Genomic DNA, 27,309 nt, shown 5'->3' with positions numbered 1-27,309 from the left:
ATGTTTTATTCTCCCCATACAACTTATTGAACGCCTTACTTGATTCAGGAAGTTGTAAGAAGAGGATGTGCATGTCTCTATCTAAATTTCCCTAAATATATATCTATCTAAATCTAAATTTCCCTAGGAGCCATATAGCTTGAAATGCAATGGATAGTTCTTAAAAACTTTTTAAGTGGTTATAAACTTCCCTACTGTGACAGTTTCCATCTTAGTACTTCCAGGGAATGAATGCCATGACAGTAGGCTCCTAATGTTTCTTCCATTCTATTTAGCAGTCCAAAATTGTGTCTGACTAGTGCATGATATAAATACACAAGAACAAAGGTAAACTGCAAGTTCTGTGGAGGAAATAACCTCTCCCCTGAAGTCTTCATGTAATGCCACCAAAAACTAATTAGAGAATAAGTGTGCACTCTCTCTTGATGTCTTTTTCTGAGCTTTTTTCTTTTTAAGGGAGTTAACTTTCATAGAGGTGAAATAAATTAACGGTATGCTTTCCCTTTGTATAAAAACTTTATTCTGAAGAAAACATTAAAAATGCTGAGTAGTTAAAAAGTGAAAAATAAACTTTCTTGCAAGCATCTGATCAGTCATACTTATAAACTATTACCCTGCAACACACTCTGGGAGGTGTATGTAACAATGCTGTACAATTTACAACATTTGCAGAATTTTCGCTTGCTCTTTGTATGTGCTTATTGGTATAGTTGGTCTTACCTTTGTGTAAATGCTTTGCTACTAATCCATATTTTAAATGTCTACTCTGTTTATACTGTCAATACATAATTAACAGCAAACCCCTTTGGATACAGTAATGTTACATAGAACCTGAGCAAATGTAACGCTTAACCATGCTTAAGAGGTCAGGGGCAGGCACAGTATATCACACACTCTCTACCTGTCCCCTCTTGGGAACTAATTCTACCCTCCCATCCTAAGTTCCCCTAAGCATCTCATTTGCAGCAGTGTTAACCATGCGTAAGGTTTTACCAGGATCCTGGCTAAATGGAAACCGTGGTTAGCTTGATCTGCTATTGCTGATGAAACATTTAATCACAGTTTAGAAAAGGAGGATTTTGCACCCAGATGGGAAGGAATGGGGGAAGAAGCACATGATTACATAATTCATTCTTGATTTCTTTAACTGTGATTAAGTGTACTTCCCCACCAGCCCACAGTGTTAAAAGAACTGCGGTGAGAAGAAAGTGTTATAATTTGTGTTGTTCCTGTAACCTCTTAGCAAAAGTTCCTTTTAGTTGTTGTGTATTAAAGCTCTGCAGATGGAATGTGACATTTACCTCTGGCTTTGACTTTCTGCCAGGCACTGAGGGATGGAAACAAACTCGCCCAGATGGAAGAAGCTCCCCTTTTTCCTGGAGAATCAATCAAAGCTATTGGTAAGTGGAGTAATGAGTGACATAATTGTTTGTGGCCACACATAAAATGTAAGTTACTCATTTAGTTTTATATATTTTAGAATTATTACACGCAGTTATCAGGTTTGACCTGGATCCTTAATCCTTTATACCTGAGTGAGATATAGGAGGTGCTGAGCAGAAAAGGCAAGCAAATCTGAGAATAATTTTAATTAGCTCAGAAATCAGTAAACTTTGAGACTTACATGCTAAGTATAGCCCATGGGTACTTAACTTTTCTGTGCGGCTTAAAGTACTTTCTCTTCCCTAGTTTTATTTTTTCCCATTGTGATAATAATGCTAGCAATGCAGATCGGATGGTGTACAACATATTCCCCCCCTTTAAAAAAAACTTCCTTGGAAAAAAAGTTGGAATGTTACCAAGGATTAGATTGGTTTACACGTAATTTCCATGATCCTATAAAGTTTCTAAACAATGGAAGGAAGATGAGTTAGACTTCCATGCTTTCCCCTTCTCTTACGTACTTAGGTTTCATTCGCTACATACCATTTAAAACTATAGTTTGCAATTGTTTCCAAGTCAGGAAACTGTGGTTTGCACTTGCCCTTTGAACCTGATGTGCAAACAATGGTTTGATGGTGGTTGCAATTATTTGTTTTGGATGGCAAGCATTAATCAATAGCTATTAAGATTCAACAGTAAACTGTGGGTTCTGCTTAACAACAGTCTGAGCATGTCTGTCTGAAGCTTGCTCATGTAATGCCAGAAAACTGGTGTTAATAATATTATTATTAACAACAACAATAATAAAAAAATTGTGTGATGCTTTTCCACACAAATGTGCTCAAAGTGGCTCACAACATGAAAAAAATGCACATCAGTATAACATTAAAATAACAGTCCAATGTCCATTCAAATGAAGTATCACAAATGAAATGACGAGTTCATTTTGATAATATAAATGTTATAATATTTAAAATACATTATAAAATAAGCTATCAGAACTTATGAACCAGAGTCAAGACATGAAAAACATTTCCAGTACAGTGAAATATTAACCAAAAAAAAAAAGCAGCAGCCAGTTCTTCAAAAATGCCAAATGCTGGACATAGCAAGCAGATTTCTTCAAGCCTGAAGCAAAATGTTTTCTCTCCTCCCTTGGTGTAAGGGTTGGTGTTATTAGACAGAGTGGGAGGGTTCCAGGAGAGCAACAGCGTGCAGGCAGGGCTGGGTGAACGGGTCACCTGCCCTGATGAGAGGTTCCAGCTGCTGCTTCCCTTCCAAAAAGCCTCTTGTATATTGGTTTGAAATGTTAAGGAGAGAAATATTTCAAGTGTTAAAAGAGACCCTGTTTCTGTAACATTGTAACTTAGTAGCTGTGTGCTCATGAATACTGGTTATGAAAAACCTTTTGGGAATGATATCCAGTGTTAGTCATACTTGGAGTAGACTCATAAAATCAGTGGGCGTAACTTGATTCGCAGTGGGTCTACTCTAGTATGACTACCACTGGACATCATCCTTTATGTTTTAGCATGGAGGCTAAATGTAGGCTTTGAGTTAGAAAGCCTTGATTAAATCTGATCTCAGCTATAAAGTCACTAGGTGATCATAGGGAGGCCACTGTATCTCATCCCCCATGTGCAATAGGGGATGATGGCTATGCATGATGTGCTTTGAACATTCAAAGCACTCTGCAAATTGTTCATTTCATTTAAACTATTTTACCCTGCAGACTAGTCCCTAGGCAATAGAAAAAATAAAAATTAATAAAACAAAGGACGATAAAGCAGCAGATAAAATAATAAACATATGCTATATTATACAGCCACAAGAGTGGCTGTTTACTATAGCCAGCATGGATTTTTCATATTCTGCCATATTAAATTGAAAATACCCCCATACAATTCTGCTGCTTCCCGTAAGTTCATTTCAAAACAAAATCTTACAAAATGTATAGCCCTGAACTTAAAAACACATGCTTAACAACTCTCTAAGTTTTTATAGTGATACACAAAATGTTCAGAGAGAATCTAGAATTCAAAGTGTAAAACAAGAGGACAAAAAATCCAGACCCATTAGACTTTTTTCTGTCAGTGGTCTCATAATTTATTATTATTATTTATTTATTTATTTATTACATTTGTATACCGTCCCATAGCCGAAGCTCTCTGGGAGGTTTACAACAATTAAAAACATTAAGAACAAATATACAAATTTAAAAACACTTAAAAAAAAACAATTTAAAAACACATGCTAAAATGCCTGGGAGAAGAGGAAAGTCTTGACCTGGCGCCGAAAGATAACAGTGTTGGCGCCAGGTGCACCTCGTCACCAAGATCATTCCATAATTTGGGGGCCACCACTGAGAAAGCCCTCTCCCTTGTTGCCATCCTCCGAGCTTCACTCGGAGTAGGCACCCGGAGGAGGGCCTTTGATGTTGAGCGTAGTGTACGGATGGGTTCGTGTCTGGAGAGGCGTTCCATCAGGTATTGTGGTCCCAAGCCGTGTAAGGCTTTATAGGTCAAAACCAGCACTTTGCACCGAGCTTGGAAACATACAGGCAGCCAATGCAAGCGGGTCAGAATCTGTTTTATGTGTTCGAACTGTCTGGTCCCTATTACCAATCTAGCCGCTGCATTTTGCACAAGCTGCAGTTTTTGTACCATCTTCAAAGGCAGCCCCACGTAGAGTGCACTGCAGTATCCTAACTTGGAGGTTACCAGAGCATGGACAACTGAAGCCAGGTTATCCCTGTCCAGATAGGGGCATAGCTGGGCCATCAACCTAAGTTGGTAGAAGGCACGCCATGCCACTGAGGCTACCTGAGCCTCAAGTGACAGAGATGGTTCTAGGAGAATCCCCAAGCTATGAGCCTGATCCTTCAGGGGGAGTGCAACCCCATCCAGGACAGGTTGAACATCCACCATCCGGTCAGAAGAACCACCCACTAGCAGCATCTCAGTCTTGTCTGGATTGAGCCTCAGTTTATTAGCCCTCATCCAGTCCATTGTCGCAGCCAGGTACCGGTTCAGCACAATGACAGCCTCACCTGATGAAGATGAAAAGGAGAAATAGAGCTGCGTGTCATCAGCATACTGATGGCAGTGCACTCCAAAGCTCCGGATGACCGCACCCAACAGTTTCATGTAGATATTGAACAGCATGGGGGACAGAACTGACCCCTGCGGAACCCCTTCCTGGAGAGTCCAAGGTGCCGAGCAATACTCCCCAAGCACCACCTTCTGGAGCCGACCCGCCAGGTAGGAGCGGAACCACTGCCATGCAGTCCCTCCCACTCCCAGCTCAGCCAGCCCAGAAGGATACCATGGTCGATGGTATTGAAAGCCGCTGAGAGATCAAGGAGAATCAACAGAGTCACACTTCCCCTGTCTCTCTCCTGACAGAGGTCATCATACAGGGTGACCAAGACTGTTTCCGTGCCAAAACCAGGCCTGAAACCCGACTGAAATGGATTTGTTGAAATTAATTAGAAATCATGTTCACAGAGTACCTGTAATCCTATTCCTGACCTTGCCCCATACTCTGACCGTCATCTTCTTTAGTTTAAAAGTAAAAAAAAAAGCATGGCTGATTTTTAATTAATTTAAGAAATTTAACATTGGAGTCTATGATAGTGCAGGCATGCTCAGAGAGAACTCACTCAGTATTCTAAAAGCCAGATTAACAGCTGTTTACTTTGGGACTGCAGTCCTATACACACTTTAATGGGACTAAGTACCATTGAAATCAGAGGGCCTTACTTCTCAGTAAACATCTTTAGGATTCCATTGTGAAAATTAATCCTATGGCTTAATTTTTAGCACTAATAAAATTATGCCTTATTTTTCACTCTTACCAAGGAGTTAGTTCCATTGAACTTAATAGGATTTCACAGGGGGTGGGGGTTATTACTGAAAATATAGATGAAATTAAAAAGTTAAATATTTGTGTCCTTGAAAACATTTTTAGTGTACTAAGTGGTGGTCTTATTTTTCTGTAAATACTTTACATTTACACTGTAGTTTGCTGGCCTTTTATTTATTTGTTTCATTATGAAATGCCTTCCTTTGAAGTTCTATGAAATGGGCATTATTTTAAAACTGAAATAATTTGCTGTGTAAAATCTGTTCATTCCATGTGTAATGGCAGCCTCAAAAAAGGCATTTGTTAGGAGGAGTTTCTTGCTTGAAGTATTTTGCCTGTATGTATCCATACATAATAAAATTAATGCTATGGTTTAATTTTTTAGCACTAATAAAATGATGCCTTACTTTTTTCCAGCTAAAGATGTCATGTATATCTGTCCATTTATTGGAGCCATCAGTGGTACGCTGACAGTAACAGATTTCAAAATGTATTTCAAGAATGTTGAGAGGGTGAGCCCTTGTTTCTTACTACACAACATGCATCTTTCAGCTACAGCCTTTCTCTCATGCTTTCCTTTCCTTTTCATAAACTGACACGTGTATAAGCTAAGCATGAATTACTGTGGCAACTTTTTGTGTCCCGATATAATTGTATACATTTTATGTCACGCATAGAGCATTAAATATTTTCTCACACCTGCAGTGAAGAAACATGGTGTTTACTTTTTCTTCAAATTCCAGGATCCTCATTTTATTCTTGATGTTCCCCTTGGAGTGATGAACAGAGTTGAAAAGATTGGAGTGCAAAGTCACGGAGACAACTCTTGCGGTATAGAAATTGTTTGCAAGGTATCAGTTTAATCTTGCAGAAGAGCACTGGTATTTAAATTGTTATTCTTCATTGCTTTCATTTCATTGTGTAATCCCAATACTGTACCTTAGATATATGAGAGGTTGTTACCAGCTTGTTCCTTGCAGCTGCTGTTGTGTTATGGAATGTTTACAAGTGTTCTAACTGATGGGTGGGCAGGGCGTATGGAGAGGAGAAGATACACACCGATTGAGAGAGCACACATTTGCATAGATATCCATACATTATGAAGTGCATACTTTTGGGGCTTTTTCCCCCCCCGATTAGTGAATTACTGTGTGATGAGTGTATGACTCGGTCCTTTTGGTGGGCTGATGTTATGGAATCACCTCTTGTTTCTGCTACAAATTACCACTGTTTGGATTCATTTTTTTGTGAAAGCAATGATACAGTTCTTCATGTATGATGTAGTCCCAGGCTACATCTGAAGACACATGAAGGCGTCACCTTGCTGAACCTAAGCAGGTCTGGGTCTGATCAGTGCCTGGATGAGAGACTGTCTGGGAACCACATGTATGCCGCCTTGGGATCTATAATGAAAAGAAAGGTGGGGTATGAACATAAGAAATAAATAACTAATACATAACAGCAGCTAAAGTTCAGCGCAGGTTTTATTAGTCTTCAGATAAACATGGATTATGAGATGAGGTTTCTTAGTATAAGTTGCCAAAAATTTCATTTGAGTAATACTTGTAGTTGCTGTAATTTTTCATTTAGCATAACAAACCTTGAGCTATCTGTTGACAGGATATGAGAAACTTGCGGCTTGCCTATAAACAGGAAGAACACAGGCTGGAGATTTTTCAAAACCTTATTACACGAGCATTTCCTCTTTCTCATGAGCTAGTAAGTATTACAATTAGGAGTTCTGTACCCACAGCATCAATTCATTCTTCAAAATATATAAGGAGAAGAAAAATCTAAATATAGTCTAGTGGTGCTTTATCATCACAAAACTTCAATAAAGTTGTTAAAAGAACTAAGGCTTGTAATCCTGAGGAGGATTGCGATGAAATTCCACTGAAATCTGTACTTTTGAATAAAAAGGGTTATTAAAGGAGATATCTATTGCCTTTGCTAACATCAAGAATTGCAGGATTATGTGCCACATGGGAAGTTATTGCTAGCCACATGTACTTATAAGTGTTGATGGAGTTGGGTTGTTGATATTTGTGATAAAATCTGGGTACTTAAAACTTATGATAAAATGCTCTCCTGAACTCTGTTAAAGAAGAGAGTAGTGTAATTAAATTGTAGTAATGTATGCTTTTGTTTCACTGCATTCAGCCGCTCTTTGCATTCATCTATAAAGAGAAATTTCCTGTTAATGGCTGGAAAGTTTATGATCCAATTACAGAGTATAAGAGACAGGTGGGTAATGAACGTTTTAACTTTTAAAATTTTTTGCCAAATTTTGATTATCCTAAGGCATAATACAAGACCTAAAGGATGAAGTCATCTACTTGAAAATTTCTCAGCACATTGCTAGAATTAAGTTAACACTGAAAAGTCAAGAAGAATCATGCCACTTTCCCATTGTGTTCCTGGTTATAGTATTGGGGAGCTAAGGAAGGTAGAACTACACATATGCAGGATAAGCAAATGGTTAACGTATCCTCTGTATGAGAATGTAGAACTGAAATAATGCCATTCTCTTGATGTACAGCCCCTTCATGCATAGCCTCAGAGTGAATGTCCTACATGTGGTGTGCCACAGGAGTGTATAGACTCTTTCTTCCCTGCTCCTGCTAATTGGAGGATATTTAAAGTGAACCAGTGTTTGTTCCTTTACTGTATATGCAAGTAGGCTCTGTCCACGTGAGCTGTTAGTGTGTGTGTGTGTGTGTGTGTGTGTGTGCATGTTCTTATTTAAACGCAGACCCTATGGCCGGGGGGTGTTCGTGCCCAAGGAGGCTTCATGTTTCTCATTGTGTTTGTTTAATAATTTGCTGTATTTGTATACCCCCTGCCTGACATTGAATTCAAGGTGTGCTGCAATATACAATAACAGCTTACAACTTAATAGACATGATCGGAAAGGGAAAGAAGAAAATAAGCAAATTCTGGTAGCTCCTTTTTCATAATGAATGCACATACCAGGATTGTGTTTAAACTGACCTTCAGCTGTTATCTCTCCACCCTGTTGCTATATTGACAAGCAAGCAGTCAGTGCAGCTGCAGCAGAGCTCTGTCCTGGGCAGGTTTGAACTACTCATATGTATTAGACACTAATACATTCAGAGCAAATAATTGATTTTGTGTAACCTTCAGAAGCTCTGTAATATAAAAATAGGCTACTGGTAATTTTTAAATAGAAATATTTTAAGTACAATTCTTTGGGGACTCTACAATCAGACATTAAAACTTCTTAATTGTTTTGATTCTCCACAGGGTTTACCCAATGAGAGTTGGAAAATATCCAAAATTAACAGCACGTATGAATTTTGTGACACGTACCCTGCAGTTCTTGTTGTGCCAACCAGTGTAAAAGAAGATGACCTCTCCAGAGTAGCAGCATTCAGGGCAAAAGGCAGAGTTCCAGTAAGTAAGACTCTTGAGTTAGAAATGAATTGTTGGTGTGTGGGTTATGATGCACACCTAATCTGAAAGCTCCTAAATAAAAAGCCCAATTTTCTCATTGGAGGAGGGATATATGAAATGAACCGTTGGTTCTCACCTGAAAGGTGATTTTACTGGATGCCAGTCCATCACGTGGGTAGTGCATCACGTCTGTTGTCTGGTCCAAGGACAGGAAATGCGCTGATGTTTTCAGTCTGAGGGGGTGTCGCTGGCCTGCAGACCCCAGTTCATTTCCGTCCGCTGAGGCGTAATACTGGAATAGCTTATGTGTAATCCTGGCACAAATCCAGAAAGGTTAATAATACTGCGGCCAGCGACGGCCTAGCATAGCTAATGGAGAAACTGGCTATGGTGATAACGTAGGCAACAAGTGTTCCATAAACTACAAGGAAAATGATCGGAAGGTCAATTTTCTCTCTCTCTCTCCTTCTATGAGAGCCTTCGAATGCACTGGCAGCAGCTTGACTCTAAGCTAGAATTAGTGGTCGAGTCCCGATGTACCGAACTGGGCGGGCTGTGATGGACTGGCATCCAGTAAAATCACCTTTCAGGTGAGAACCAACGGTTCATTTCCCCTGGATGCCGGTCCATCACGTGGGACATACCAAAGCTGTCCCAGCTGGGTGGGTTGAGCAAGCCCACTAATCTGTAGAGATCGCTTGCTGCAGGACCCGTCTCCCGAAGGATGCCTTGGCCGAGGCGTAACAGTCTATTTTATAGTGTCTAATGAAGGTAGAAGGAGAAGACCAATTTGCTGCTCTGCAGATTTCTCTCAGAGAGGCGTTAGTGGAGAAGGCTGCCGAGGTGAAGGCTGCCCTCGTTGAGTGGGCTGTAATGCCCTGTGTGGTGCCAAGTTGCTGGCCTCGTAGGCCAGCCTGATGCAAGTTCTTAGCCATCTCGCTAAGGTTGGAGTGGAGGCCTTTTTTTTTTGCCCGGAGACCTGGGGTGGAGCGATATGAACATTGCCTCCGTGAACCTCAGCTTTCTTGTTCTGTCTATGTACACCCTCAGCGCCCTAGTGACGTCTAGGCAATGCAGCTCTCTTTCCTTTGGGTGTACTGTTCTGGGACAAAAGGACGGTAGGATCAGTTCCTGTTCCCTGTGGAAGATGGAATTGATTTTAGGGATGAAGGATGGGTCCTTTCTAAGGACAACGGACTCCTCGTGAAAGGTGCAAAGCTGTCGTGCAACTGACAGGGCGCCCAGCTCTGAGATGAAGTGATGGCAATGAGGAATAGGACCTTATAGGACAAGAGCTGAAGAGGAATGGTCTCTAGAGGCTCGAAGGGTGATCTCTGCAATGCAGATAGAACCTTCTGCAAATCCCAAGAGGGAAAGTGGTGGATGGTCGGAGGCTGTGAAGCCGCCGCTCCTTTGAGGAAATGCCGGAGCAGCGGATTGCTGCCAACTGGCTGACCAGAAGTGGGCGAAAGGAAGGCAGATATGGCTGGTGCCTGCCTCCTTAACGTGGCGGCCTTCAGGCAAAGTCGGAGCCCCCTATGCAAGAATTCGAGAATCTGCGGGGCGCTGGTCTTAGACGGGCGAATTTTCCTAGAGTGACACCAGGCAGCAAATGTCCTCCATGTAGCCTGGTAGATTCTAGTCGTGTATGGCCGCCGTGCCGACAAAATGACATCGACTCCTGGCGTAAGGCCAAAGCATCTCAAGGTTCTCCGCTGAAGAGTCATGCCGTCAGGCTCAGCCAATCCAGGTGGTGACGTGGCCCCTGACACAGCAGATCCTGCCTCCGTGGTAGCCTCCACGGATCTGCGACTGAGAGGTTGAGGAGCTCCGAGAAACCATGGTCTCTGTGGCCACCAAGGAGCAATCAGCACTAGGTGGGCCCTCTCCTCCCTCACCTTTCACAGGGTGCAGCCCAGGAGAGGAACTGGAGGGAATGCGTAGAGAAGGCCCTTCGGCCACAGTTGTGAGAGGGCATCTACGGCCTCCGCTCCTGCAGACCGGTGCCACGCGAAGAAGTGAGGCAGCTGGTGGTTGAGATTTGATGCGAAGAGGTCTATCTCTAGCCGACCGTACCTCAGCTGAATTCTGGCGATCACCTGCGGGTGTAAAGACCATTCCCATGGCAGAACCCTCTGGCAGCTGAGCCAGTCTGCCGTGGTGTCTGCTGACAGGGAGGTGAGGTTTTGCTCTGCCCACTGCATGAGAAGAGAGGCCTCCGCCTGTAGGCTCCTTGATCGGGTTTCCCCTTGTCTGACGATGTGAGCCTTCGTCGTTGAATTGTCGGTGTAAACCATGACATTCTCGAGATGAAACAGCTGCTGAAGTGAAGGAGGGCGAGATGGGCTGCTCGGAGTTCTAGCCAGTTGATGCTGTGATTTGTCTCCTCCTCTGACCAGGTGCCCTGTGTGTAATAATAATAATAATAATAAAATTTTATTTCTGAGTTGCCTATCTGGCCGGGTTAACGGCCACTCTAGGCGACGTACATAATAGAATAAAATACAACATATGAAATAAAATACAACATATAAAATACTAATAGATAACCCAAAACCTCAACTATAATTTATTTATTTATTTTTTTAAAAAGTTTATATCCTGCTTCAGTTCCAAAGAATACTATAATGAGCTAAAGCCATCCACAACTATAACAAGATAAAACTAAGCCACCCCAGGAAGATTAAATAGCCAGGTTTTCAAGGCTCGGCGGAAACTTGGTAGAGAGGGGGCATGGCGAAGGTCATAGGGCAGGGAATTCCAGAGGGTGGGGGCCACAATCGAGAATGTCCTCTCTCTGGTCCGCACCAGTCTAGCTGTTCTAACTGGTGGGACCGAGAGAAGGTCTTGAGTGGCTGATCTCATCAGGCGGCATATTTGGTGATGCTGGAGGCGCTCCTTCAGATAAACTGGGCCGAAACTGTTTAGGGCTTTAAAGGTTAATACCAACACCTTGAATTGGGCCTGGTAGACAACTGGTAACCAGTGTAGGTCTTCTAACACCGGAGTGATGTGATCACGGCGACAGCTGTTGTTAATTAAACGTGCCGCCGCATTCTGTACCAGCTGTAGTTTCCGGACCGTTTTCAAGGGTAACCCAACGTAGAGCGCATTACAGTAGTCTAAGCGAGAGGAGACCAGGGCATGTACCACCCGTGGGAGCAGATGGACAGGAAGGTAGGGTCGCAGCCTCTGTATCAGATGTAATTGATACCAAGCTGCCTGGCTTACTGCCAAGACCTGAGCCTCCATGGACAGCTGGGAGTCAAGAATGACCCCGAGGCTGCGGACCTGGTCCTTCAGGGGCAATCTTACCCAACCCAGCAGGCTGGCATCCTTTGTAATTATGGTCCCTTAGCAGGTTGTCCTGCCTTGTCCACCAATGGAAGGACCTTCGGAACTCTTCAGAATCTGTTTGCGCCGGCAACTTGCAGTGCCTGCCTGATGGGGGAGCAGGGCCTACTGCAGGCGACGTGTATGGTGGCAAGCCCACGGAACTATCTGAATGGTTGGTACAAAGAGGCCAAGGGCCCTGGCCAGGCTCATGATGTCCACCGATCTGCTTCATCAGAGGGAAGAAGCCGTCTCCCTGATTGTTTGTACCCTTTGAGGGGAGAGACAAACGAGGCCGCGATCTGTGTCTATCAGGGCCCCCAGATGCTGCAGCTGTAGAGAAGGGCTAGGTGGCTCTTCTCATGGTTGACTAGGAAGCCCAGTCTGTTGAGGAGAGTTAAGGCAAGGTGGACATGGTCCCGGGTGCGCTGTAATGTGCTCGCCCTCAAGAGCAGGTCGTCGAGGTACGGATAGATGTGTACTCCCTGAAGCCGAAGATGGGCCACTGCAGCCGCCATTATCTTTGTGAACACCCTCTGGGCTGACGAGAGGCCGAAGGGCAGGGCTCTGTACTGAAAATGACAGTGCCCCAGTGAGAACCTCAGAAACCTCCTGTGCCCAGGAAGGATCGGTATGTGGAGATATGCCTCCTTCAAGTCTATGGACGCCAGGTAATCGCCTTCCTGCAGGGCTTCCCTGATGGAGGCTAGGGATTCCATCTTGAATCTGCAGTACTTCACCGACCTGTTCAGATGCTTGGGGTCTAGGATTGTCCTCCATGAGAGGTCCCATTTGGGCACGAGAAACAAGACAGAGTAGACGCCTGAGCCATGCTGAGACTGCTCAATCTCCTCTACGGCCTGGATCTCCACCAGGTGTCGTACAGCCGCTGACAGATTGAGCTTTCGTGACTGATCCCTTGGAAGCCTGGAGGGAATGTATCTGGGCCGTGGTGGGTGGGAGAATTCCAATGAATAACCTCTGGTGACAGTATTGAGGACCCAGGCGTCCGCCCTGATGACCTCCCATGCGGGGGCGAAGTGTAGCAGATGGCCCCCGATGTGTAAGGTGTCATTGACGACGGGCCCGACTGCCACACCTAGGGTCGGCGGCTGTGTGGTCTGAGCAGTCTCCCTGAGCTGGATGTTGCTTGGTGTTGTAGTGGGGTCTAGGCCATGAGTAGCGGGAGGAGGGTTTGTAGTCTCTACCTCCTGGGGATTGTCTAGAGGCTCGAAAGGACTGGAAAGTTGTAGGGGGTGTATTTTCTCTGGAAACGCCTCCCCTCACGTCTTGCGGTCGCCATGTATGGCTTTCTCCTTTCCTTGGGGTCCACGAGCACTTCCTTGAGTGTCTCGTCGCTGAACAGCTTGCTTCCGGCGAAAGGTTTAGTAGCGAGATTACCCTTAAAATAAAAAAGGGAAGAAAGGCAAGGAGTTAACCCTAAGTAAACAACTCACGTGGAGATTAGTTCAGATGCGTCTGTCTTGGACCAGGACAGGAAATGAACTGGGGTCTGCAGGCCAGCAACGCCCCCTCAGACTGAAAATGTCAGCTCATTTCCTGTCCTTGGACCAGACGACAGACTACTACCCACGTGATGGACTGGCATCCAGGGAAAATAAAAGGGAAACAGAAAATATTTCAAGCTGGGAGCTGAAGTGTAAAAAGTGCTTCCATTCTTTCTGTGCAAAAGGGTTGGGGGAGGGACGGCATAAAATGTACTTTGTTACCGCTAGGTCCAAATAGCAATTGAACTACAGTTTGTGAGGAGGATAATATTTAAGGTCAGGATTGGGAGTGACAGCAATCAAAGTTCTTCCTAGTTTGAAGAGCCTCTTCCTGAAGCTTATGCTTCCTTTTGTTTTTGTACAGTAAACACTAACCCTATCGGAAATGAAATTGTAGGGGGCTAATGATCCATTATGTGGTTCTATGCACTGGTAGCCTCAGGCCTTAATTACTGCAATGCACTCTATGTGGGGTTGGTCTGGAAGCTGCATTTAGTGCAAAATGCTGCTCAGGGGGTCTGGAGCTAACCATCCTCAACATATTACACGTTTGTGGAAGCAGCTGCACTGACTGCCTATGTGCTGCTGGGCCAGGTTCAAGGTAGTGTTGCTTGTTTACAAAGCCCTAAACAACCTGAGACCAGGCTACCTTGGAGAATGCTTCTTCCCTTACAGTCCTCTCCAGCCATTACGTTCCTTGGTGGAAGAGCTGTTTGTGATACCAAGACCTTCTGTTTTTTGCCTTGTGCTCATCAGTAGCAGGGCTTTCAGTGTTGTGTCCCCTTTAATGTAGAATTTAGTACAGTAGGGCCCTGCTTTACGGCGCTTGGCTTTACAGCGTTTCGCTAAGCGGCAGTCTCAATTAGACGCAATTAGACTAAAGCCCCACTCATACGGTGCTTGTTCCGCTTTTATGGCGGTTTTCAGGCGTCGTGCACCGTTCTATTCAATGAGTTCCACTTTTCAGTGGTTTTTGCTTTTCAGCAGGGGTCCGGAACGTAACCCGCCATATGAGTGGGGCCCTACTGTACAATTTGAAATAAGGTATGCTGCCAACAGTAACTTTTTCAGATGCATGTGTAAGACCTTTTCATTTACCCCAGCCTTTTCTAAATGAAATTTATCCACTGATCATCTTTTGTTGTACTGTTATTTTAACTCTGTTATTTTTGGTGTAAAATTTATTTTTGGGGGTTTTCTATACATCTGTCTGATGTTTTATAAACTGACCAGTTTATAAATCTTTTAAAATAAAATATATCAACATTTTGTTAATATGGGCCAGCATCCAGAGAGCTAATTTATGCCAAGTGAATTCTATCTTTAACTGGAGGATTGGGGGGGGGAGTTGAACAGCAGACCCTCAGCTGCCATATTGCAAACCACTTTTAAAAGTTCCCCAAGTTTCAAATGTGATTTGCTATTTCCAAGAAACTTTTCTTAGGTGTGCAGAACTGTTGGATTGGTTCTTGGGGTCATGGCAACAATTATGTGTGTGCTTTGGGTTTTTAACAGGTATCATGATCCAATAATTTAGTCTCTATGGTACTTCTAATACTTTATTATATCCATTATTAATCTGACTAGTAAATTTCTTCAGATATCTATGCATTTTGTTTATGTATGTAAATTGGTTGTATATGTGTGTGTGTATTTTCCCTTAACCTAGGTATTATCCTGGATCCACCCTGAGAGCCAGGCCACCATCACACGTTGCAGCCAACCTCTTGTAGGCCCAAATGACAAGCGATGCAAAGAGGATGAGAAATATTTGCAGACAATCATGGATGCCAATGCTCAGTCACACAAACTTTTCATCTTTGATGCCAGACAGAATAGTGTTGCGGATACAAATAAGGTAGAATTAACATAATAATAATAATAAACTTTATTTCTACCCCGCCCTTTTTCCAATAGGACTCAGAGTGGCTTACAACTAAAAACAACACCATTAAAACATACAGAGTATATTATTAAAAAAGAATTAAACTATGAGAAAAATTAAAACCATAAAATATAGGTTAAAAACAGCGGACAATTTAAAATAATAAAATCATATAATGTAATCACCAAACCTATGACACTTAATCCTGGTTGTTCTCTATCCCAAATGCCCGTTGAAATAAAGCAGTCTTTACTTGTCGCTGGAAAGACAGCAAGGAGGGAGCTGATCGCACCTCACTCGGAAGGGAGTTCCACAGCCTAGGGGTGGCCACCAAAAAGGCCCTATCTCGTGTCCGCGTCATATGTGCTTGCGAAGGTGTGGGGAACACAAGAAGGGCCTCACCTGAAGATCTCAAATCCCAGACAGGTTCATGTAGGGAGATACGATCTGTCAAATAGTCTGGACCTGAGCCGTATAGGGCTTTGTAGGTCAAAACCAGCACTTTGAATTGTGACCAGAAACAAATTGGCAGCCAGTGGAGCTGTTGTAACAGGGGAGTTGTATGGTCCCTGTAACCAGCCCCGGTTAGCACTCTGGCTGCAGCTCTTTGTACCAATTTAAGTTTCCGAACAGTCTTCAAAGGCAGCCCCACGTAGAGCGCGTTACAATAGTCTAAGCGGGATGTAACCAAGGCATGCATCACCCTGGTCAGATCAGGCAGGTCCAGGAACGGGCGCAGCTGGCGCACCAGTTTTAATTGGGCAAATGCGCTCCTGGATACTGCAGCAATCTGGGCCTCCAAATTCAAAGCTGAGTCCAGGAGTACACCCAAACTGCGAACCTGAGACTTCAGGGGGAGTGCGACCCCATCCAGTACCGGTTGAACCCCTATTCCCTGATCTGCCCTCCGACTGACCAGGAGTACCTCTGTTTTGTCAGGATTTAATCTCAGCTTGTTTACCCTCATCCAGTCCATCACTGACGCCAGACACTGGTTTAGGGTCTGTACGGCTTCCTTGGCTTCAGGTGGAAAAGAGAAATAGAGTTGAGTGTCATCAGCATACTGATGGCACCGAACACCAAAACCCCGGACAACCTCACCCAGCGGTTTCATGTAGATGTTAAATAACATGGGGGACAAAACAGAACCCTGAGGGACCCCATAGGTCAATGGCCAAGGGGTCGAGCAGGAGTCCCCCAGTACCACCTTCTGGGTTCGATTCTCCAGGAAGGACTGGAGCCACTGTAACACAGTGCCCCCAAGTCCCATCTCGGCAAGGTGGCCTAGAAGGATACCATGATCGATGGTATCGAAAGCCGCTGAGAGGTCCAGTAGAACCAGCAGAGACACACTCCCCGTCCAGTTCTCTGCGTAGGTCATCCACCAAGGCGACCAAAGCCGTCTCTGTCCCATAGCCAAGCCTGAAACCAGATTGAAATGGATCCAGATAATCCGTATCATCCAGGAATCTCTGGAGTTGGGCGACCACCACACGCTCTATTATCTTGCTTAAAAATGGAATATTGGAGACTGGCCGGTAGTTAGCTAGTAAAGAGGGATCCAGGGAGGGCTTTTTCAGCAGTGGTCTTATAACTGCCTCCTTTAAGCATGATGGAATTCTGCCATAAGAGGAAAGTATTACGGGAGCATTTACAATAGACAAAATAAACATCTGTTCAAAATTGAGGGTGATATTGAACTAAGTCATACTCGGAGTAGACCCATTAAAATCAGTGGGTCTACTCTTGTTATGACTTAGTTGGATATCAGCCCTGAAATACTTAGTTTTAAAATGTTGAAAATCATCTAAGATATTTTAAGACTGTCTTTTTAGCACTAAACTCTCACAAGGCATCTTCCGTAGAAGAATATGCATAATCAGAAATACAAACATGAAAAATATATTAAAAATTTTAAGTCAATATTAATATAACAACTATATCTCATAAGAATGACATAGCATTAAAAATAACAATATCATTAAAGCTGTCTAAAGATTTTTAATACCATTTCAGCATTAGTTTATGCCAGCAGCACCTTAATATTTTTAAAAAGTCTGATCTGATACAGATGTGTTTTTGAAATCCCACCTAGAGGCCCATGAAGAAGGGGTCATAGACATGTTGCTTGGAAATATAATTTCATAACTGTAGAAGTACCATTGAGAGAGCACTCTCCCTCATGCCTGCCAGCTGGTTATTTCTCACTGGTGGGCATACAAATTTTTTTAAAGCACTTAGATAGTTTTAAATGATTTAAAATTAGTTTTGTTTTCAGACGAAAGGTGGTGGTTATGAAAGTGAAAGTGCCTACCCAAATGTCGAGTTGATATTTTTGGAAATTCCAAACATCCATGTGATGAGAGAATCGCTGCGTAAGCTAAAGGAAATAGTTTACCCTACGATTGACGAGTCTCGGTGGTTGTCCAATGTGGAGAGTACACACTGGCTGGAATATTTACGGGTAATGTGCTTGATGAAAATGTATTTTGTGTTCTTTGCTTTATAATCTCTCTCCATGTGCTATTATCTTGTCATCTCTTGAGAATAATCTGAAAAGGGAAAATACCTTGATTGTTTAGAATCTGGGTTTTTCAGATTATATAAACTACTGCTGTATGCTGTTGTTGTGTGTTTCAGACTCCAGTACTAGTAATACTGATGTTATTTATTTATGTTTTTATCTATTTCTGCTGTTTAACGAATGTGTAACCTGTCTTTTGACCCTTCAAGCCTTCAAGGTAGCTTTACAAACACTTTTAAATAAAGTTGTTTACAGTTTCAACAGATAGGCACTAAACTTCCATATGTGAATCTTCTGCCCTAGAACAAAAGATCCAACCCTTCATCCTATGGCTATCATCTCAGGACCTGGGATTCTTGGTCTTGGTAACAGTAACAAGTATGCCCACTCTAGAAGACACACAGACGCACGCACACACACACAGAGGACCAAAGTATGGAGAGGAGTGGATAAAATCACATAGTTCTTTCACAAAAATGACAGTTGGAAACCTCACAAGATTTCACGTTTGCACAGCTCTTTTAGAGAACTGAGTGTTTCACAAATGTTACCGCAATTTTACAACAATCTTGTAAAGTAGCTCGGTATTATTATTATCATCCCTATATTGCACATGTGGGACTGAGACTGAGACACAGTGGCTGCCTAAAGCCATATTACAAATTCATGTGACATTTCAATGTCCTGATTGACAGCACAGTCTCTTATACACTCTGCTTCACCCAGCCTCATATTTTGTTGGAAATGAACAGGGATCATTTTCACTCTTGGACAGGGATCTCTTTTCTTGCAACACAGAACTTTGGCATGCACACCTAGGCAAATCTCTCCTCCGGCCCCTCTTCCTCTCTCCCTGGCAAACCTCCATGGGAACTACGATTCTTCTTGGCCAGCTACCAGAACTACCTTATTTGTAAACATGCAGTGTCATGGTTTAGTCTGTATATTGTCTATGGATCAAAGCACAGGTTCCATAGAAGTCTATAGAAATACACTGACTTCACTGGGAATTCGATTCCTTTTAGTATTTTTATCTGGTGTTTTTACTTAATTTTTCCATCAGATATATTGATTTTTGATGAAGGTTTGTGAATATAGTTTCTTTATCCCAAACATTTCATACCATAAATAAATGGAATAGAACATTTTGTAGTATATTATGAAGTACACTATCAAATTATGTGTGGCCTAAATAAATAAATGTACACTGTGTCTTGATAGGCTTAATGGCAGACCACTAACAGAGTTTACTGGGAGCAGAAAATTCAGCAGAAGGAAGTTTTCTAAAGGGAAAGATGACAACTCTCAAGACTTAAATTTTCTTGCTTTATAGACTACTTGAAATTGTTAACTAAATTTCATAATACACTGATCAGAATATGATGCTTACCCTGTCTATTTATTACCCTTGCTGTTTTTAAAAGGCCTTTTTGTGGGTTGAGATCAGCTTAGAATATAATGGTGCTTTCGACTGTCTTACACTGCAAACGGTTGCATAGGTTAAGTCAGTGATGTAATCCTGATTTGTACTTTCCAGACAGTTGCAACTGGGACTTAATGTTTGGGATATTAGATTTTCAGAAACATTCTGGAAAAATCCATTCACCTTATCTACACTGGGAAATGTTGATGGTAGCAAGGTTACACCACTGTAACTGTTCAGTGCATTGATATTTTCAAGTCTGTGGCCTGGTTCATATGTAACGCTAAACCATGGCTTAGCACTACATGGACAAACTTCCACGGCCCAGCTTCATAATAATAAGCCAACTTCAAACAAGACATTTTGAGGCTCTGTTATTAAAATAAGCCACAGCTTATTTTATTTTAGATTATGTTGTTGTTGTTGTTAGTATTAATATTATTATTGATTGAAATATTTACATAGTATGCAATATATATTATTATGAATTATAAAAAGATTACACCAAATTAATATGTGTCGAAGTTTATTTTAAATCAGGATCCCTGGTTCATGTGTAACACTAAGATTCTTTTATAAGCTAAACTAAATGTGTCAGAAGTCCCTCTCCTGACTGTGCAGGAGGGAGGGGGCAGCAGAGAGACTGCATAAGCATGGCATTTTGCTTGGGATTGTGGAGGCTCATCCACGTAATAGTAAACCATAGATTTGCACAGCATCTGAATGCAGCCTGTGTGTCATTTGTGGAGAATAGGTCTATCTACAGCTGTCAGTCATGATGGCAAAATTAAGCTCCATGGTCATTCTCAGAATTTGAGAACAAACTGGGAAAGGCCATCACTAAGTCGTTGTTGTCAGCTCCCTGGGACATGCAACTGGCCACTGTTGGAAATGGAATGCGAAGTTAGATGTGGTCCAATACTGCAGGGCTGTTCTTGTGTTCTTATCACAAAAACCTCTTTTAGCAGAGTTTGCCTTGGTGTAACATTTCAACTTGGAATCGTCTCTTTAAAGATGCTTCTTGCTGGAGCAGTGAGAATTGCTGACAAAATTGAATCTGGTAAAACATCAGTGGTGGTACACTGCAGTGATGGCTGGGACCGTACAGCTCAGCTGACCTCTTTAGCCATGTTAATGCTGGACAGCCATTACAGAACAATCAAGGGCTTTGAAGTCCTCCTAGAAAAGGAGTGGATGAGCTTTGGACATCGGTTTGCAATGGTAAGTTCAAAGGGGTTTTGGATTTCTCCTCCTGCTAAATTCTATGAAGCTTCTATCATCTGTCAATATAAGATCTGCTTTTTACTAACCAGGCTATTGAGTATGTCTGATGGCATTAATCTGCTTTGTTTTTGTATCGGCATGGAGTATTATTTAATTGCTGGAAGAAACTTAGTTTTTCTGATACACTTGTTGATTGATCTTGTGCAGTTTTTCAAACAAGCTATTTTAAATAAATACATATGACCAAAAACAATGGGGAGCTTTGCTTATAAGATTCTTTTTCCTTTCCACTAGCGAGTAGGTCATGGAGATGACTATCATGCTGATGCTGACAGATCGCCCATTTTCCTTCAGTTCATAGATTGTGTTTGGCAAATGACAAAGCAGGTGAGAACATATTTATAATGACCTCTTCAATGTTTCTAATGCACGTAGGAGGTCATTTCCTTTGGAGGCAGTGTAATAATGTTTAAATGAAGTTTTGGAGCTAGTTCAGTGCTCACAGCAGAGTAAAATAGATGTATGCTGAGTTGAAAACTTCTAAATCCATGGTGTTTTGTAAGATCAACATTAAGAATTGTTCACAGTGGACTCTTAAGATCCTGTGAGCAAAGTTCTGCTAATGGGAAGGCTACTTCTGGCCCCCATGAACAGAAGGGGCGATTTTCACTCATTTCCCCACATTGCCCTGTTCCCCCTGCTCCAGAGGGTTGCAGGACCCTCTAGAACAGCATAGAAGGTAGTGCTTCCTCCCTGTCCATCAGTAGGAGCCTCCACTAGATCAAAGGCCCTTCTAATCACACCAGAGTATTATTATTATTATTATTATTATTATTATTATTAATAGGTGTTTGATAACTGAATGCTGAATAAAGTTTTTCTACCCAGAAGAAAGAAGCTGGGAAGTTTGAGAGTGAAAATTTAGGATTTTTTTATTTAGTTCACATGAGACGGATAAGCTTGCTTTTAATATGACTTCATTTTGGGAAGCTGCAGCTTGTAGTATCTCTGTGATGTTTGCACGTTTGCATATCAAAAGCTTCTAATTAATGTATACAAACTCTGAGATTTGCCTATTTAGGACCAAATTAATAGTGATGCATTGTATTTATCATTAAGGTTTAGAGCAGATATTTATAGAATGGAGGATACTTGAGATTCTCAGCATTGCAAATATCATGAAGCTGTATCATTCTCATTCTATACTTAATGTCATATTCCCAATAAATTGGTTTGAAGAACTGTGAATCAAGCCTCAGTGCTCCTTTGTTATGATTATCACAGTCATATATGTAAACCAAGAAAAGTTCTGCTTTTTTCCCTTCTTTTGAAGAGATTTTTAATGGAAGTATTATTCCAAAGGCACTGTCTGGTGCATTTGATTCATTTCTCCTCGTGTGACAACATGACACTTAATACCCTTTTTACATTTTTACAGTACCCTTTAGCTATGGACCTTCTTACAACTTCCAGTTATCAAATGTGAATAAAAATTTTCACCCAAGTGTTAATTTGCCATTACATACCTGTTACAGGTTAAGACACATGCATTTGATTCCATCTTAATATCAATCATTTAATTTCCATCTTAATATTATATCAGGGAACACCTGAGTGATGTAATATTGAGATGCAGGTAACAAGTTAAAAACAATATCCTGTTGTTCACATCAGATCTTGTGGTGTGTCACTTTCTAGTAGTTTTTGAAGTTTCACCCCTTTCTTGAATGCTTTGACAAGTGAATCCCTGCAACAAAATGTTGCAGTGTTGAGTTCTGCTGTTCAGAGTTGCAGGGTTGCAGTTATTTAATTCCCTCTTCTCTTCCTCTCCGCCCATTTTTAAGTTTTTTTCTTGCCAACAGTGAGTCTGCATTCTGTGCCCACTGAGAATGCTTGTTCCTTGTTGGGTTGGTTTTTTGTTTCTTTTTTTTGTGGTGGGGGAAGAGGGATTGACACGTTGGAGTCCAGTGCCAGCTACATTAAAAATCTTGGATTTCTTCATTGACTTCTGTGGGCAGCTCTCATTTCTGTCCCTGGGGACATGTAAAATTAGCTTCTCTGTGTGAACCAGGAAGGACCTATCCAGACAGTGAGATGATTCTCTTTACCCTTTTTATATTTATGTATGTCTTCCTCTAGTCCCCTTTTCCAGCTGCTCCATTCAATCCCCCTTCATAGTTTCCCCCTCCCAGGAGTCAGTCCGTATTCTGTGGCCACTGAGCACACTCACTCGTCACTGGGCTGTTCTATTTTGTTTTGTTTTGTTTAACGTCTGCGAACTTGGGGTTTCCCTGAGTCGACTGATAGCTCCCTCTTGTGCATGGGTGGTGTGGTTTGGGCTACATAAGTGTGAGCCCTCAGAGACTTAAATTGGTATTAGTATATGGATTAACCTCTACACTGGAACTTGATTAGCATCTAGGCTTTTTAAGGGCTTATCTGCACTATTACTGTGCGTGATTATCAGACCCTGCTCCATCAACCTCTTGCAATCAGTGTTGTGGTATCACCACCCTGAGAATTATGAAGTTTCCCACTGTAGTTTATGCCGGAAGAGTGAATACAGAAGACCCATTTGCCGAGTGGGAATTTATCACAGTGCTGTGCATGTAGCTATTCTATCATTCTACCGAGAACTTTGGCACACACCTGTGTATAGACAGGAGAAGGTGGTAAAATAATCTTCACCACTTACAGTTTTCTTTACTGATTACATTTCTATCCTGCCTTTCCCCCAAGGACCTCAGGGTGACCTAAATGGTTCCTTCTCTCTCCCTCCCCTTTTGTATCCTCCCAACAATCCTGTGGGGTAGGTTATGCTGAGAGACTGACTCGTCTACGGTCACACAGTGAGATTTATGAGTGAGTGGGATTTTGAACCCAGGTCTCTCCAGTCCTGTTTGGACAGTCTCTAACCTCTGCATCATGCTGTCTTAGTGATAATCCAGTTTGGTATATGGGTGCCTGCATTGATGCAGTATGTGTGTGACTAGAAATCCTCCAAACGTATGCCTCATTTTAAAATGAGGGCAGTGGCAGGTTGTGAATATGCAATAGGCTGTTGACTTTCCTCAATTTTGAAAACAGTGGAGGGGCATGGAGATGGAAGTCAAACCACACTAATTAATCCCTAAGAACGTCCCAATTCTCTTTCCCTCCTCCCCATCCCCAGAAATAACAAGACTGCTTGGGATATTGTTGTGTTCTGCATTTCTAATCTGGGAGCACTTAAAGTAGACAGTCAAATGTATCAGTAGATAGACGTGAAGAAATGCAGAATATTAATATTGTGTGTATGGCCTATGAGTGTGCTCCACAATAATGCCCCATTATCTTCAAGACATTCCCCTGGTTAGCTCTCAACTGATGTTGAACTTTACCTGTTTTATTTCAATAATGCTTCCTTCTTTAAAAACAACAAACTTGTATCCCAAGCAGCTGCTTTCTGTATATTGAACATTTGCTGTTAGAAAATTGGGGCCTCAATAGATATGTTACTCAGGGAAAAGACACCCTCTTATTTTTCTGTGATTTAAACTTTGTGTGAACAAGGTGTTTAATATTATCTTGTTCTCTGCAGTGTGCTCCATTAAAGGATGTTGCTTTCTCTTCGGAAAGGCATGCCAGTATTGTGCAAGAGAAGAACTTCCAAAATGCTTTAAACATCTGGAAGAAACAAAAACCCTTTAGGGGCATACCCTTAACACAGAATAGCCTTTTGTTTTTTGTTTTTTTGTGATATCCTTTATTGCTCCCCATTTCTTGCTATAAGCTATTTAGTTTCCTTCTTGTAAAAGACTGTGAAATGTTCCTCATGTGTGTAAAATTTGAATCCAGCAAGAGGTTTGAGATAAATATGAACAACTATGGCAGTGGGAGGGGAAGGAAGTAGAATGCCTTGGAACAGAAAGGGAAAGATTGGGACACAGTTCATAGGACAGCCATTTTTTTGAGAACACCTTTTCTTAATCTCATCCAGACCATTTATCAGTGCTAATCCTGAGAAAGGTAAGATAAAAGAGCTTTTCCCACTCCCAACCTCATATAACTGATCTACCCTGCACTTGCAACCATTCAAACAGGGTCAGCGCCAGTTCACAAGGTTTATACCACCTTTGTCTTTATCTGACCACCTATTGCATTAGCTGCTTCCAAATTTAAGTGAATTGTGTCTTTACATAGAAGGCTGTACTTGATGCTGCTGACAACCCCCCCCCCCCCGGCTTCTGGCTTTAAAAGACCTTGCTGTCTTGTTGGAGTTTTAATTCTTTGATATTCTTACAGCAAGGTTGCCAACATTTTGGCACATTTGCAAACTGGAGAAGTGGTCGTGAGCACAACACACACACTGCAATTAAGCACACACTGCAGCCTATTCTACTGGCTGCAATAGAATGCTTTCATGCCTAATTTCACGGGAGGGGAGGGGTGGGGAAAGGGGACTCTGTGGGCACCATAGAAGGTCTCTGGGAGCACACGTGTGCCCACAGGTGCCATGTTGGCAACCACTACCTTATAGGTTGTTGTTTTAAAATGATCACATAGATCAAGAATCAAACTAATGGCAACACTCACCTGGTTATATTCTTGCCTTTTTTATTGGGCGAGACTGTCAAAAGCTTGTGGGAGTGAGTGGGAGGGATGGGGCCCCAGAAAATATACAAGGATAGATGGGCTCAGTTTACATGTGGTGGGCACAACCTGCAGAGATTGCCAGGTATTTTTTGTAGTAGATGCAGCAAAACTGTTGCAAGCTACCTCATACACCACTTATTGCTAGTTCATAGCATGGGTGAGTGTTTCAATAGCTGGCTTATAAAATTTGGGTTTTCCTCCAGATGAAGCGAATCTGCATCCCAACAGATGTAAAAATGTTTCAGAATAGTTTCAAGTGACAGCGTAGTTTCAGGATAGTTTCAAATGACTAGGGTCTACTTTGGATGAAATACTGGGCTGACAGCTCTTTCCAAGAACTACTTTTTTGAATGATGGAGCTCCTGAAAGATAAATTTCTAATTTCCCATGGACAGAAGAATCTCTTTACATTTGCAGAAGCTCAGTACATATATGTATTACACAATACCTTCTTATCCTTGATGGACTGCAACCAAGATACTTCATGAACACCAGTTGACTCTTACGTGTAAAACGTGTTTTGCTATATGAAAAGAGCTGTAATAAAAGTTGGATTTGGCTTCAGTCCTCAATGAGTCCTGCCATATCAGACATCCTTTGCCTGCTTTCATGTAAGGGAAAGAACTGAGGCTCATTTGCAGAAGGGAAGTTGAGAACCTTTGGGGATCTTCCTTAACAACCCCCTTCCAATATAATGTGTTTACGTCATCCTGTTCTCCAGTCTTGCAGTTCAGCTGTCTCCTTGAGACTTTATAAAAAAACCCTCTGTGTGTGTGTGTTTGTGTGTTCATATAAAATATTCTTGTAACAAAAAATGTAACAAATTTTTTTTTGCTTTAGTTTCCAGCAGCATTTGAATTCAATGAGCTGTTTTTGATCACCATTTTGGATCATCTTTATAGCTGTCTTTTTGGTACCTTTTTATACAACTCCGAACATCAGCGAATAAAAGAGGTAAAGTAAATCAGCTGTGTAATGGTTTTAAAGGAGACAGAAGAAAATTTGAGGCTGTTTTTGCCTGTTGTGGAGCCTAAAGTATTTAATGTCACCTAGAAATGAATTTTCATATCCCTGTTGATGTATCAAATAAGCAACAGACACCACAAATACAGGCATCTTCTCTCCTCTCTTCTCTTCTAGTGCAGAAGTTAAGTTGTGCCCCTAGAAAACCAGAGAGGGGCCCATAGGTCATTAGTAGACAACTTGTTTGGCAAGTTGGGAGTCACAGGCTCCTCTAGTGAAAAGGATAGCAAGCCGAAGAGGTAGAAAAGCCCTCTGGTTGGGGCCTGGAGAGTTGCTTCTAGTAAGTCACAGTAGTCAGAACTGAGCTAGATGGGCCAATTATCTCAATATAAGATGCGTTCATATATTCAGTACATATTATTTATCTAGAGCCAGGATCTCTCTGAACTGTGTTGAATGAGGGATGTGGATTCTGGAAGATCCTGGACACAACACCCAGTTAATGTGCTGAGTCGTGTTAATTTGTACCTAGAGAGAGCAGGGTGAAAGAACATGCTAAACAGTGGCTCATTCCCCACCTCATTTATCCCAGCAAAAAAAAAAATGTTTATACAAACAGCCTCTTTGGTGTTTTTGCTCTGGAATATATCTGACTTAAGTGACTGGTCTAGCACAGGAAATTGCATGATCACACCACAAGATGGAGCTGAATGATACATTCTCACCAAATATGTGCCTACCAGATACCTCCCTCTCATGAATGGATAATCTAATGCAGCTCTTTTTTTAAAAAATGCAATTTAAGAGACAATTGTAGTGGAAACAGATGCTTTATAGTACCAGAGGAGTATAAAATTGCAAGATGAAGCTGATAAGAATTCAGATTCTGAAACCTTGATTTAATAATGGTTTTATAGTGATGTTTGTGTTTGGTCATAGAATTTAAAAACTGCTATGAATGAAGCTAAACATGGACATTTAATTAAAAACACAGTATTTAGGTAGGCATAGAGAGGCTGTGGAAAAAATAAGATTATACACCTTTTCTAACATACTGCTTCATTGATTCTGTACTGTAGTGCTTCTCTTTCCTGACATCTCAGTAATTTTATTTTGTTACCTTTCAGTGGTATTTTTTCTTGTCATAGTGTTC

General features: G+C 41.9%; 1 protein-coding gene across 9 annotated transcripts in view; it reads left to right on the top strand.

The window, feature by feature from the left end:
• Positions 1-27,309, top strand: part of MTMR1 (myotubularin related protein 1) — a 60,171-nt gene that overhangs the window by 17,524 nt on the left and 15,338 nt on the right. For all 9 annotated transcript variants that reach the window (XM_061598939.1, XM_061598934.1, XM_061598937.1 and 6 more), the window contains 11 exons: positions 1,325-1,400; positions 5,665-5,759; positions 5,991-6,098; positions 6,868-6,966; positions 7,408-7,491; positions 8,512-8,661; positions 15,172-15,360; positions 17,666-17,851; positions 20,349-20,555; positions 20,853-20,945; positions 26,034-26,147. In XM_061598939.1, coding sequence (XP_061454923.1) covers positions 1,325-1,400; positions 5,665-5,759; positions 5,991-6,098; positions 6,868-6,966; positions 7,408-7,491; positions 8,512-8,661; positions 15,172-15,360; positions 17,666-17,851; positions 20,349-20,555; positions 20,853-20,945; positions 26,034-26,147 — 1,401 coding nt within the window. The remainder of the gene's footprint in view (positions 1-1,324; positions 1,401-5,664; positions 5,760-5,990; positions 6,099-6,867; positions 6,967-7,407; positions 7,492-8,511; positions 8,662-15,171; positions 15,361-17,665; positions 17,852-20,348; positions 20,556-20,852; positions 20,946-26,033; positions 26,148-27,309) is intronic.

Source organism: Rhineura floridana, chromosome 16 (genome assembly GCF_030035675.1).
Source record: "Rhineura floridana isolate rRhiFlo1 chromosome 16, rRhiFlo1.hap2, whole genome shotgun sequence".
In the NCBI taxonomy this organism is placed as follows: domain Eukaryota; kingdom Metazoa; phylum Chordata; class Lepidosauria; order Squamata; family Rhineuridae; genus Rhineura; species Rhineura floridana.
The sequence above is the reverse complement of the archived record's forward strand: the minus strand, read 5'-3'. Positions and strand labels throughout refer to the sequence as shown.